General features: G+C 47.1%; 1 protein-coding gene and 1 non-coding gene across 2 annotated transcripts in view; both read right to left on the bottom strand.

The window, feature by feature from the left end:
- Window positions 1-12,837, bottom strand: part of POLQ (DNA polymerase theta) — an 87,453-nt gene that overhangs the window by 57,960 nt on the left and 16,656 nt on the right. The window contains exons 5-9 of the mRNA XM_068165981.1: window positions 11,854-11,962; window positions 9,414-9,633; window positions 6,778-6,922; window positions 6,540-6,686; window positions 5,181-5,393 (exon numbers count right to left, since the gene is read on the bottom strand). Of these exons, the coding sequence (XP_068022082.1) occupies window positions 5,181-5,393; window positions 6,540-6,686; window positions 6,778-6,922; window positions 9,414-9,633; window positions 11,854-11,962 (834 nt within the window). The remainder of the gene's footprint in view (window positions 1-5,180; window positions 5,394-6,539; window positions 6,687-6,777; window positions 6,923-9,413; window positions 9,634-11,853; window positions 11,963-12,837) is intronic.
- On the bottom strand, window positions 10,212-10,285 carry TRNAI-AAU (transfer RNA isoleucine (anticodon AAU)). The gene has a single exon. It is a non-coding gene; the product is annotated as a tRNA-Ile (tRNA).

The raw sequence follows: 12,837 nt of genomic DNA, 5'->3' as shown, positions 1-12,837 counted from the left end.
TCTTGCTGTCTACAACTACCTGAAGGGAGGTTGTAGACAGGGAAAGGTTGGTCTCTTCTCCCAGGCAACCAGCACCAGAACAAGAGGACACAGTGTCAGGCTGCACCAGGGGAGGTTTAGGTTGGATGTTAGGAAGAAGTTTTACACAGAGAGAGTGATTGCCCATTGGAATGTGCTGCCCGGGGAGGTGGTGGAGTCACCATCACTGGAGGTGTTCAGGAGGAGACTTGATAGGGTGCTTGGTTGCATGGTTTAGTTGATTAGGTAGTGTTGGATGATAGGTTGGACTTGATGATCGTGAAGGTCTCTTCCAACCTGGTCAATGCTATTCTATTCTATTCAATTTGATTCTATTCTGTGAAGAATTTCTTCCTAACATCCAGCCTAAATCTCCCCTGGCACAGCTTGAGACTGTGTCCTCTAAATAAGACTACATAAAGTAATTACAGGATGAGAGGCATGCTCAGAGGATGCATCACTGGGACCTTTTTATCCTGCAAGGTGAAACTTCCAACATGTATTTTTGCCAGAGCTGAAAGTAAAAAGAATACAAGCTGCCTGCAAGCATTGTTTTATGAAAGCAAAGCTTACTGTGATTTCAGCAACAAAGAGCATTCACTCATCTCATATTTGATTCTGATATGACCTGTAATTCCCTCTGAAAACTTTGACTGTTCAAAGTGATAAACCTCACTGGGTAACCACTTGTCTCTATGTTATCTCACAGTCATTCAAAACTTGGTGGAAATCCTTGCCCAAGATGTTGCTGAGAAATTAAAGCAAATAACTGCACCCTAGTAAACAGGGAAACAGACCAAACCAAACAAACCAACCAACCCAAACCCACTAAATTGTTCTAAGATCCCTTATTGAACATTATAGTGGAGTCACCATCACTGGAAGTGTTTAGGAAGAGACTGGATGAGGCACTTGGTGCCATGGTTTAGTTGATTGGATGGTGTTGGGTGATAGGTTGGACTTGATAATCTTGAAGGTCCTTTCCAACCTGGTCTGGTCTGGTCTATTCTATTCTATTCTATTTGAAGGTTCTGGCTATCTGGGCATAAAATTCCATTAAAAGCAAAATGGGCCCTGTTATATTTCCTGGGTTTGTTCACCTTTACCTATCTCACTGTGGAAACACAACAGTTTTGATGAATGCAAAATTACTCCAGTTTCATTTTCTACCATGTTGGGTTTTACTTTTCATCAAATTAGAACAAAAACCAAAACAAAACAAAACAAAACCACCAAAAGCCACATTCAAAATATCGAATCTTGAGGCTATCCAACACTGCAAAGGTGGGAAGGGAGGAGGTAATCAACTACCTGAAAGGAGGTTGTAGTCAGGTGGTGCTTGGTCTCTTCTCCCAGGCAACCAGCACCAGAACAAGAGGACACAGTCTCAAGCTGCACCAGGGAAGGTTTATGTTGGATGTGAGGAAGAAATTCTTCACAGAAAGAGATTGGCCATTGGAATGTGCTGCCCAGGGAGGTGGTGGACTCACCATCACAGGAGGCATCACAGTATAACTAAGGTTGGAAGAGACCACGAGGATCATCGAGTCCAACCTATCAACACAGACCTCAGGACTAGACCATGGCACCAAGTGCCACATCCAATCCCCTCTTGAACACCTCCAGGGATGGGGACTCCACCACCTCCCTGGGCAGCACATTCCAATGACGAATGACTCACTCGCTGAAGAACTTTCTCCTCACCTCGAGTCTAAACCTCCCCTGGCGCAGCTTGAGACTGTGTCCCCTTGTTCTGGTGCTGGTTGCCTGGGAGAGGTGTTTAGGAAGAGACTGGATGAGGCACTTGGTGCCATGGGTTAGTTGATTAGATGGTGTTGGGTGATAGGTTGGACTTGATGATCTCCAAGGTCTTTTCCAACCTGGTTAATTCTGTTCTAGGCTAGTCTAGTCTAGGGGTTGATCTCTTCTCCCAGGCAACCAGCACTAGAACAAGAGGACACAGTCTCAAGCTGTGCCAGGGGAGGTTTAGGCTGGATGGTAGGAAGAAATTCTTCCCAGAAAGAGAGATTGGCCATTGGAATGTGCAGCCCAGGGAGTTGGTGGAGTCACCATTGCTGGAGGTGTTCAAGAAGAGACTGGATGAGTCACCTTACAGAGCAACTTCCCATGAGAGCAAAATTAGAAAGGACTCCTTGAGACTGAGAATATTTAAAGACACTGACAAAAACCATTGCATGAACCACATATTTGAACCCAAATTACAGGAGAAATCCCCCATATATGTTCAAGAGCCTGGATGAGGCACTTGGTGCCATGGTTTAGTTGATTAGATGGTGTTGGGTGATAGGTTGGACTCGATCTTGAAGGTCTTATCCAACCTGGTTAATTCTGTTCTATTCTATTTATCTTCTGTCAGCTGAATTTCATATCCACACCAGGCATTTTTTTCCAGCTGAAGCTGCTGCCCTCCAGTCTCCCTACTCTGTGGAAGGGTAGCAGCTGGTATTGCAGCTTATGTTCTCACCCACAAGACTCTGTGGCGTGGAAGCAAAAAAAAAGGGGGACATTCGTGGAGCTCATCAGCATCAACTCAACTGCTTACTGTGCAAAACACAGCCCCATCAGAACTGTCAAAGGAAAAAAAATGGGGACTAATCACTGTAACTTGAAGGGAAAATAAAATTAATTAAAAAAATAACCCCCAAATTTCCAGGAGTAATGTGATTTTCACCCCTTGCCAGCTCCACTCAAATGACAAAGCCTGGCAGTGTTCCAGGCACAGCACGCAGCTGCCCTTCGCTTCAGCACATAGGCATAGCTCAGAGATATGGGTCGCAGAATGCTCTGTTGCTATGCTACTCTGGCAAAAATAGAAAGTGACATGTAAGAACAGCCTGCTTACACAGAGCCCCAGCAAGCACCAATCAGGCAATGGGGATGGCGAATCCCGCTTCCCGCTTCTGCTGAACTTCTCATTTTCTCCTGTGGTTGATGCTTGCATAACAGCCTCTCTCCAAACGTCATAGTATCATAGTATCAGTCAGGGTTGGAAGGGACCACAAGGATATCCAGTTCCAACCCCCCTGCCATGGGCAGGGACACCCCACACTAGATCAGCCTGGCCACAGCCTCAGCCAGCCTGGGCTTAAACACCTCCAGGGACAGGGCCTCAACCACCTTCCTGGACAACCCATTCCAGGGCTTCACCACTCTCATGGGGAACAACTTCCTCCTCACCTCCAGCCTCAATCTCCCCACCCCCAGCTTCATTCCATTCCCCCTAGTCCTATCACTACCTGAGATCCTCAGCAGTCCCTCCCCAGCCTTCCTGTAGCCCCCTTCAGATACTGGAAGGCCACAATTAGGTCACCGCAGAGCCTTCTCTTCTCCAGACTGAACAGCCCCAGCTCCTTCAGTCTGTCCTCACAGGAGAGGTGCTCCAGCCCTCTGATCATCCTCCTGGCCCTTCTCTGGACACCTTCCAGCACCTCCAGATCCCCCCATGAAGAGCTATGAAGAGAAGTTTCCCATGCAAAATTATGGTGGGTTGAAGTTTCCCCCCCCAACATTAACTTTGCCAGACCAGCTCAGTTAGAAGCAAATGAGGCTGTATTTACAAGCAAGATCTACACTCTGCAGCGGAATGCAATGAACGTGTCCAGAGAAGGGCAACGAGGCTGGGGAGAGGCCTTGAGCACAGCCCTGTGAGGAGAGGCTGAGGGAGCTGGGGTTGCTTAGCCTGGAGAAGAGGAGGCTCAGGGGAGACCTCATTGCTGTCTACAACTACCTGAAGGGGGGTTGTAGCCAGGAGGGAGTTCGTCTCTTCTCCCAGGCAACCAGCACCAGAACAAGAGGACACAGTCTCAAGCTGTGCCAGGGGAAGTTTAGGCTGGAGGTGAGGAGAAAGTTCTTCACTGAGAGAGTCATTCATCATTGGAATGGGCTGGAGGGGTTCAAGAGGGGACTGGATGTGGCATTTGGTGCCATGGTCTAGTCATGAGGTCTGTGATCACAGGTTGGACTTGATGATCTTTGAGGTGTCTCCCAACCTGGGTGATACTGTGCTACTGTGAATGTGTACAAAATATACAGGAGATACAATATTATACAGATATTAACAATTAATAAACAGCACAAGAACTCCCCTGGCCAAGGACCTCTCCCCTTACCCCTCTGTACACAAAGGGAAAAGGGAAAGGAGCAGAGAAGTTAGACTTAGCCAAGGCCAGCCAAAGCAGACAGATTATCTCTCCCAAGCAAAGCAAAACAGCCAGAGATCAGAAAAGAAGAGAAAAAAAGGGAAGAATTGTAGTGGTACAGCTTCTCCTATTCCAGGTATTTACCCAAGGAATTGGTTTAGAATAATCTTTTGTTTTCCTTTTTACACCCAACAGTGATTCATTTATATTTTTGTCTACTTTTCTGCTCCAAATCTGTAACTGAATTTTAGAGGCATAGCCTCAAACCACCACAAAATTAAAACAACAGGCAGGGCTGTTTTGTTGGACACCAAACAGTTAATGCTGTGTGCATGAAGACACTGTTATTACCTATGAACCACTGCCCCTATTTCCCTGTCACATCACTACTTTCTAGCTCCATGAAAGTTATGGTGAGTGGACTTTAATAAATACAAACCCAAACTCCAGACTCAGAGGTTCATCAAATTATGGTTGTAGCCTTTAAAGGCATTTCTCACATTTTCATAGAAGCATAGAATCAATAAGGTTGGAAGAAAGAATCAATAAGTTTGGGGTTTTTTTTTCCCCACCTTATTGATTCTATGCTTCTATGAAAATGTGAGAAATGCCTTTAAAGTCTACAACCATAATTTGATGTCTGTCCAACGATGGTTTACTGCAGACTTTCCCACTGAAACCATAACAGTGAACTGATAGAATCACAGCATTAAGGCAAATGAACAATCCAGCTTTAGCAGCCAAAAAGAACTCCAAGGAGGGAACAGCCCCTTCCTGAAGCAACTGATATGTAAACACCAAAGTCAGTCCTATGCAGTGAAAAGAATCACATGGGAATTACAATTTCTGCTCCACTAATACCAAACAAATTCATCCTGATTAACTTCATCATACTGAATACCAGAGGAATTCATCATGATTAGTCACTAATTGTGAAGCACTGCCCTGGATTTAATTGGGTTAACACCGTTCCCAGAGAATGTTAATAGAGGCTGTGATTACCCTCTGTGTCTACTCCTTTCCTGCCAGCCCTTCCAGACATCTGCTTGTAAGTGAGAGTGTCCAGCAGTTTGCCACCAAACATGGGAGTTCGTATGATCACTCGGCGCGCAGGCAGATTGACTCCGGAGGAGAGCGTGGAGGTTGCTGCTAGAACTCTGATCAAGCCCTGGCGAAAGGCTCCTTCAATGATGTCCCGTTCTTCAAAAGTGAGACCTGAGGAGAGATGACTTTCAGCCAACCTAGGAATGGTGAGAGTGCATTTAAGGGCTTAATCACAGAACCACAGAATGGTTTTGGTTGAAAAAGACCTCTAAAGTCATCAAGTCCAACCCAAGTCTGCTGCTAAACCACATCATAGTATCATAGTATCATTCAGGGTTGGAAGGGACCACAAGGATCATCTAGTTCCAGCCCCCCTGCCATGGGCAGGGACACCCCACACTAGATCAGCCTGGCCACAGCCTCAGCCAGCCTGGCCTTAAACACCTCCAGGGATGGGGCCTCAACCACCTCCCTGGACAACCCATTCCAGGGCTTCAACCACTCTCATGGGGAAGAACTTCCTCCTCACCTCCAGCCTCAATCTCCCCACCTCCAGCTTCATTCCATTCCCCCTAGTCCTATCACTACCTGAGATCCTGAGAAGTCCTTCCCCAGCCTTCTTGTAGCCCCCTTCAGATACTGGAAGGCCACAATGAGGTCACCTCGGAGCCTTCTCTTCTCCAGACTGAACAGCCCCAACTCCTTCAGTCTGTCCTCACAGGAGAGGTGCTCCAGCCCTCTGATCATCCTCGTGCCTCTGCTCTGGACACCTTCCAGCACCTCCAGATCTCTCTTGTAATAGGGGCTCCAGAACTGGACACAGTACTCCAGGTGGGGTCTCACCAGAGCTGAGCAGAGGGGGAGAATCATCTCCCTTGCCCTGCTTGCCACACTTCTGATGCAGCCCAGGATCTGATTGGCTTTGTGGGCTGCAAGTGCACACTGAGAGCTCCTGTTGAGCTTCTCCTCCCCCAGCACCCCCAAGTCTCTCTCCTCAGGGCTGCTTTCCAGCCAGTCCCTGCCCAGCCTGCATTTGTGCCTGGGATTGCCTCCACCCAGATGCAGGACCCTGCACTTGGTCTTGTTGAACCTCCTGAGGTTGGCTTGTGCCCACCTCTCCAGCCTGTCAAGGTCCCTCTGGATGGCCTCCCTTCCTTCCAGTGTGTCTGCTTCACCACACAGCTTGGTGTCATCAGCAAACTTGCTGAGGGTGCACTCAATGCCACTGTCCATGGCACCCACAAAGATGTTGAACAAGCCTGGTCCCAGGACTGATCCCTGAATTACAGAATTCAAGATCAAGACACCCAGGAATACCTGCATGATGAAATGCCACTCCCCATGGCAAAGTACGTTGGAGCACAGAGTCCAGGCCTGTGACAGAACGCTTTAGCTGATCCAGGACCTCTTCAATGCCTTCTCTGTCCACAGCAGTTTGGGCACAGGCTGAGGTTTTTGCAGAACCTTGAGAGAGAAAATATTTTTACAGTTTCTATCATTTTTAATTAAAGGCATTGTGCAGACCACATTCTTCTATTAACTGCTTTCCTCTTACTCTCAGCCTGTTGCAAACTGTAGAATTCCCTGGCAATGATGCCTGCCAGCTTCTCACACCAGTTCTTGGAGGGACAGAAAAGCAGGACGGAATGGCCATCACAAACAGTCTCATAGCAGAGGCTCACCACGTGGTCTTCATCTCCCTGAAGGGAGACAAAATACTGTCAGTGCACTCTCATACTGAATGGGATTTCTAAATGCTCTCATTTTGTTGTGTCACAGTTAGAATAGAATAGACCAGACCAGACCAGGTTGGAAGAGACCTTCAAGATCATTGTGTCCAACCTATCATCCAACACCACCCAACCAACTAACCCATGGCACCAAGCACCCTGTCAAGTCTCCTCCTAAACACCTCCAGCGATGGCAACTCCACCACCTCCCCAGGCAGCCCATTCCAACGGGCAATCACTCTCTCTGTGTAGAACTTCCTCCTGACCTTCAGCCTGAACCTCCTCTGGCACAGCCTGAGACTGTGTCCTCTTGTTCTGGTGCTGGTTGCCTGGGAGAAGAGACCAACCTCTGCCTGTCTACAACCTCCCTTCAGGTAGTTGTAGACAGCAAGAAGGTCACCCCTGAGTCTCCTCTTCTCCAGGCTAAGCAACCCCAGCTCCCTCAGCCTCTCCTCACAGGGCTGTGTTCCAAGCCCCTCACCAACTTCGTTGTCCTTCTCTGGACTCATTCCAGCAAGTCAACCTCCTTCCTAAACTGAGGGGCCCAGAACTGGACACTGTACTCGTCTTCTTTATTCCTCTTTCTGACTTGAAGCAGAAGACAAAGCACTGTCATATTAGTTTCTGTCCAGCTTTAGGAAGTCCAAGAACTCATATGACCACATTGTTGAGGAGAGCTCTAGACCTATCTATGAAAAAAACTTAGGTTTTAAGTCTTGCTTTCATAAATCTGTTTAATGAAGGCCACACAGTTCTGGGCCCCTCAGTTTAAGAAGGACATTGAGAGACTTGAATGTGTCCAGAGAAGGGCAACAAGGCTGGGGAGAGGCCTTGAGCACAGCCCTGTGAGGAGAGGCTGAGGGAGCTGGGGTTGCTTAGCCTGGAGGAAAGGAGGCTCAGGGGAGACTTTATTGCTCTCTACAACTACCTGAAGGGAGGTTGTAGCCAGGAAGGGGTTGGTCTCTTCTCCCAGGCAACCAGCACCAGAACAAGAGGACACAGTCTCAAGCTGCACCAGGGGAAGTTTAGGCTGGAGGTGAGGAGAAAGTTCTTCACTGAGAGAGTCATTAGTAATTGGAATGTGCTGCCCGGGGACGTGGTGGAGTCACCATCCCTGGAGGTGTTCAAGAGGGGATTGGATGTGGCACTTGGTGCCATGGTCTAGTCATGAGGTCTGTGGTAACAGGTTGGTCTCGATGATCCTCGAGGTCTCTTCCAACCTTAGTGATACTGTGATACAGTGCACACACAAAAAACCACCAAACCCTCAGAATCACAACATATCACTGTAACCTCCATGTTACAGCTAACTGCAATAGGGAAGAAGTGAGAACAGCCCTGAAGGAAAATAACCCTCTGCAGTAACAGAGAAAGACTTAGCAACTAGGATGTCTGACCTAAAAGCATGAGATGCAGTCATCCCCAGTAAGATGCATCCAGCTAGCACTGCTGACCAAAGGCTGTTCAGAGCACAGGGGAAGGCTTTTGTGTTTACTTACAGAGATGCACATGCAAAACCCAACTGTTCAGAGCTTGTCTTTTCTGGGTTTGAGATCTGTGATGGGTTAACACCCATCCTGAAAACAGGGGGGGAGGGCTTGTAAGAGAATTGCCCTCCCTGCAGGGCATTTTCCCCCTGGGAATCTGAGTCTGCTCCACTCCCCCTCCCTGCCCAGGTAGGGTATAAAAGGGAGGACACTGCAGCCATTAGCTCTTCCTGGCTCCTGCCTTTCCTAGACGAGAGCTACTGCAGCTGCCTTCCTGCTCCTCTGCCATGTGGTCAGGCCTGATCCTTCTCCCTGCTGCCTCTGTGCCTCTTCAGAGAGACTGCTTTTGTATTCTGCTTTTTTTCCCTCCCATCCATCCTCATTCCTTGCCCTTGTGAACCTTACCTGTCATTGTTTTTTACACACACACAGATATATATATATTGTTTAAAGAAAACTCTTTACCTCTCTACTTCCAAGCCCACTCCAAATTATTTCTTGGTGGGTTTGCTCCTTCCCTTTCTTTTTCCTCTCTACTGGGAAGGAGGAGGGGGGAGCGGGGGAGAGATTCTCAGCCTTGCCCCCATCTGAGCTCTTAAGTCCCAGTTAAGGCTCAAACCACCACAAGATCCTAAGAGTTCCTGCAACCGATCTGTTTTGCTTGGCTAAGCCAGGCTCTCTTTCAGCAAGCAGCCCAAAGGAGGAAGAGAAAAAAGCATTCTTCTTAAGTGCACAGCAGTACTAAACACTGAAAAAAGACTCAGAAGGATCAGGATGGACCTCTGCCTTCTAATCACTGACACATTTAAATCATTTAGCAGCTTCACCAACAGTTTGAGCATGTAACTTATGAAATACACAACGATGGCAGGAATGTCATCAACTGACATTTCAACCAGACCAGTAGCAGTCTTTTTTTAACCTCAGCTGTACAAAAAGTGTTATCTCTGAGCCACTGCTCAGAGCTTTATTACCTTCAGCTGGAGCTTGGGCTGGAATTCACGCACCAGATTCATGGAGGAGTCATAAATATGGCTGCCAATTTTCACCCACTCCTTGAGAGGCACGGGGCGAAAATCCGTACAGTAGAGCTCTGCATCTAACCATGAGGCCAGGAGCCCCAAGTTAGGCAGGGTAGCACTCATGCCTACTATCTGTATCCCACTAAAACCAGGACTGGTCTTCTTCGCCTTCCTGGGGGTGGTTAAAAGGAAATTAATGTTAGTGACACCACAAGTTAAACAGGAAAACAGGATTCAGCAAAAGGACCTTAATCTACTTCCCTCTGCAGTCTGAAGTTTGCCATTTTTGTTTCACAGTATCACTTAGGTTGGAAAGGACCTCGAGGATCATCGAGTCCAACCTATCAACACAGACCTCATGACTAGACCATGGCACCAAGTGCCACATCCAATCTCCTCCTGAACACCGTCAGGGATGGTGACTCCACCACCTCCCTGGGCACCACATTCCAATGATGAATGACTCTCTCGGTGAAGAATTTCCTCCTCACCTCGAGTCTAAACCTCCCCTGACACAGCTTGAGACTGTGTCCTCTTGTTCTGGTGTTCAGGTAGTTGTAGATGACAATGAGGTCACCCCTGAGCATCCTCTTCTCCAGGCTAAACAACCCCAGCTCCCTCAGCCTCTCCTCACAGGGCTGTGCTCAAGGCCTCTCCCCAGCCTTGTTGCCCTTCTCTGGACACGTTCAAGTGTCTCAATGTCCTTCTTAAACTGAGGGGCCCAGAACTGGACACAAAAAAGTTCGGTATTGGCCCGTACGGGGATCGAACCCACAACCTTGGCGTTATTAGCACCACGCGCTAACCAACTGAGCTAACCAGCCCCCTTTCTGCTTCTTGGAAAAGAAAGAAGCCAGATTCTATTCTCAGCAAATAAGTTATGCATTGACAGCAGGGCAATTCAGCTTTTTTATCACTTTGAACCCAAAATGTATGCATCTTCCAGCATGAAAAACTGACTGCATATGTGTAGAAACTGAAAACAAATCAACAAACTAGTTCCTTGCCGTTAATAAAAACATGGCAGCATAGAAATGGCCCAGGCTCAACTGCAGTCTTTCTAAGCTTAAATGCCTTAATTAAAACACTCCCATTTGTTTCACTTTCAGATGGCTAAGGTCTTTCTGGGAACCAAAGCCCTTAGCTCAGCAAAGAAGGCAGCTTCAGTTCCCAAAGTGCTGAACAGCCGCTTCCACTGAGGGCAGCAAGAAGTAATGGACTCTTTACAGACCTGAAAACACAAAACATCAATTTAGATATGTGAATGTGTATTTTAATTCAGGCTTTTACATCCACACAGTAAGGGGATTATTTTTTTTCCTTCTCCTAAGTCTACATTTTGAAAACTATTCACTGGAACTGCCCTGAGCCACAAATTGAGACTTTAAAGAAAGACAAAAATGGCTAAGTGTAAGCTCAGAAACAGCCTGAACCTTCTTGAATGATCCTGGTTGTCCTAACAAGGCCAAGACAGAGGAAACAAGACTAGAAGCTGGAGTTCAAAAGGCCAGGCACTGATGAGGAAGCTGTGGAGAGGCAGACTCTCTCTTATGCAGGGTCTTTAAACATTTGCTAGCACAGCTTCACCATTTAAGCTGCAGGTTGCTGGAATACCCTCCTAAATCTTCTGATCAGCTGACCACTGAGAAGTTAACAGCATGACCAGTCCTCTGCAATCCCTGAGCATTTCAGTAGGATAAATACTCCACTCCAGGCAACACTGGTCTCTTCTCCCAGGCAACCAGCACCAGAACAAGAGGACACAGTCTCAAGCTGTGCCAGGGGAGGTTTAGGTTCAAGGTGAGGAGAAAGTTCTTCACAGAGAGAGTCATTCATCATTGGAATGTGCTGCCCAGGGAGGTGGTGGAGTCACCATCCCTGGAGGTGTTCGAGAGGGGATTGGATGTGGCACTTGGTGCCATGGTCTAGTCATGAGGTCTGTGGTGACAGGTTGGAGTCGATGATCCTCGAGGTCTCTTCCAACCTTGGTGATACTGTGACACTGTAATTAAGCAGGACAAGCCCACCAGCAGAATCTGCAAAGATAGTTTACAGATTGAAGCAAATTTCAGTGGGCTAAAAATGTAAGGTTGAAGCTTTTGTTTACTCCTTCTCCTGAGAGAGTGAATCCCATGGCAGCACACAAATTGAAAACCATTAGGTAAAGAGATTTTTGACTACAATGGTAGGGTTGAGAGAGATGACATGATGAGGCCTTAATAACCAGAGCCTAGGTCATTACTCTTACAAAAACTCTGGAGCTAACCCAAATTTCCTGTCAGCCAGAGAACAAAATATTTGGAGCCATTGAAGGTCTCTTCCAACCTGGTCTATTCTATTCTATTCTATTCTATAATTCAGCTTTAAGGGATGAACATCCTGGACCACACACCGCTTTGCAACCTTCTCTGTGACGTATCTAACTTTGGTCAGAAGGAGTTCCAGCAGATATCCTCGATGAGAGTCTCCCAGCATGTGTAACTCATCCACAACCACCACTCCTGATGAAGAGAAGCACTCAGGTTAAATCTCACAGAACCCCAAGCAGAGCAGAAAGCCTCAATCCCTTCACATTCCACATGATGAACTGAAACTTACAGTCACAAATAGAGCTGTGTTTATCACCAGAACTATGGCTTCCTTTTGTCACTGATTCTTCTGAGAAAGACAAATCATGAGCAGTGTCACGACATTTTACACCCTCCACAACCTCACATACACAATCAGCTTTGAAAAACTCCCCAACACCACAAATGTAAACAGTTTGAGTAGTTAGTTTGGCCACCACACAAAACAGTACTGCAGCATCTATGCTGTAACCTCTCTGCAAGTAAAAACTATGAGGGCTTCACAGGATCTGGACAGGAACATTCCAGGACCCAAATGGCCTGGTCAAAAGCTGGTTTGGCATCAGTGCCTCAGTTAAAAACATCACTCCTCATTAAAACAGCAATGTCAGGGGAAAAAACATCAAAACCAAAGCACCTAGAGCAGACATAATTACACTGGCATAGGCTGCTTCCTATTATATGGTTCCTCACTAACCAAACCAAAATGAGCTCTATTATGTAGCTCTGGCTAATGAAGAAGAGGGAGGAAAAGAAAAGAAGAGGAGGGAGGAAAAGAAAAGAAGAGGAGGGAGGAAAAGAAAAGAAGAGGAGGGAGGAAAAGAAAAGAAGAGGAGGGAGGAAAAGAAAAGAAGAGGAGGGAGGAAAAGAAAAGAAGAGGAGGGAGGAAAAGAAAAGAAGAGGAGGGAGGAAAAGAAAAGAAGAGGAGGGAGGAAAAGAAAAGAAGAGGAGGGAGGAAAAGAAAAGAAGAGGAGGGAGGAAAAGAAAAGAAGAGGAGGGAGGAAAAGAAAAGAAGAGGAGGGAGGAAA

Source organism: Melanerpes formicivorus, unplaced genomic scaffold (assembly GCF_026170545.1).
Source record: "Melanerpes formicivorus ecotype bairdi unplaced genomic scaffold, bMelFor1.0.p_v2 SCAF_95, whole genome shotgun sequence".
NCBI classification, from domain to species: domain Eukaryota; kingdom Metazoa; phylum Chordata; class Aves; order Piciformes; family Picidae; genus Melanerpes; species Melanerpes formicivorus.
This window is presented reverse-complemented; position numbering and strand designations above follow the sequence as displayed.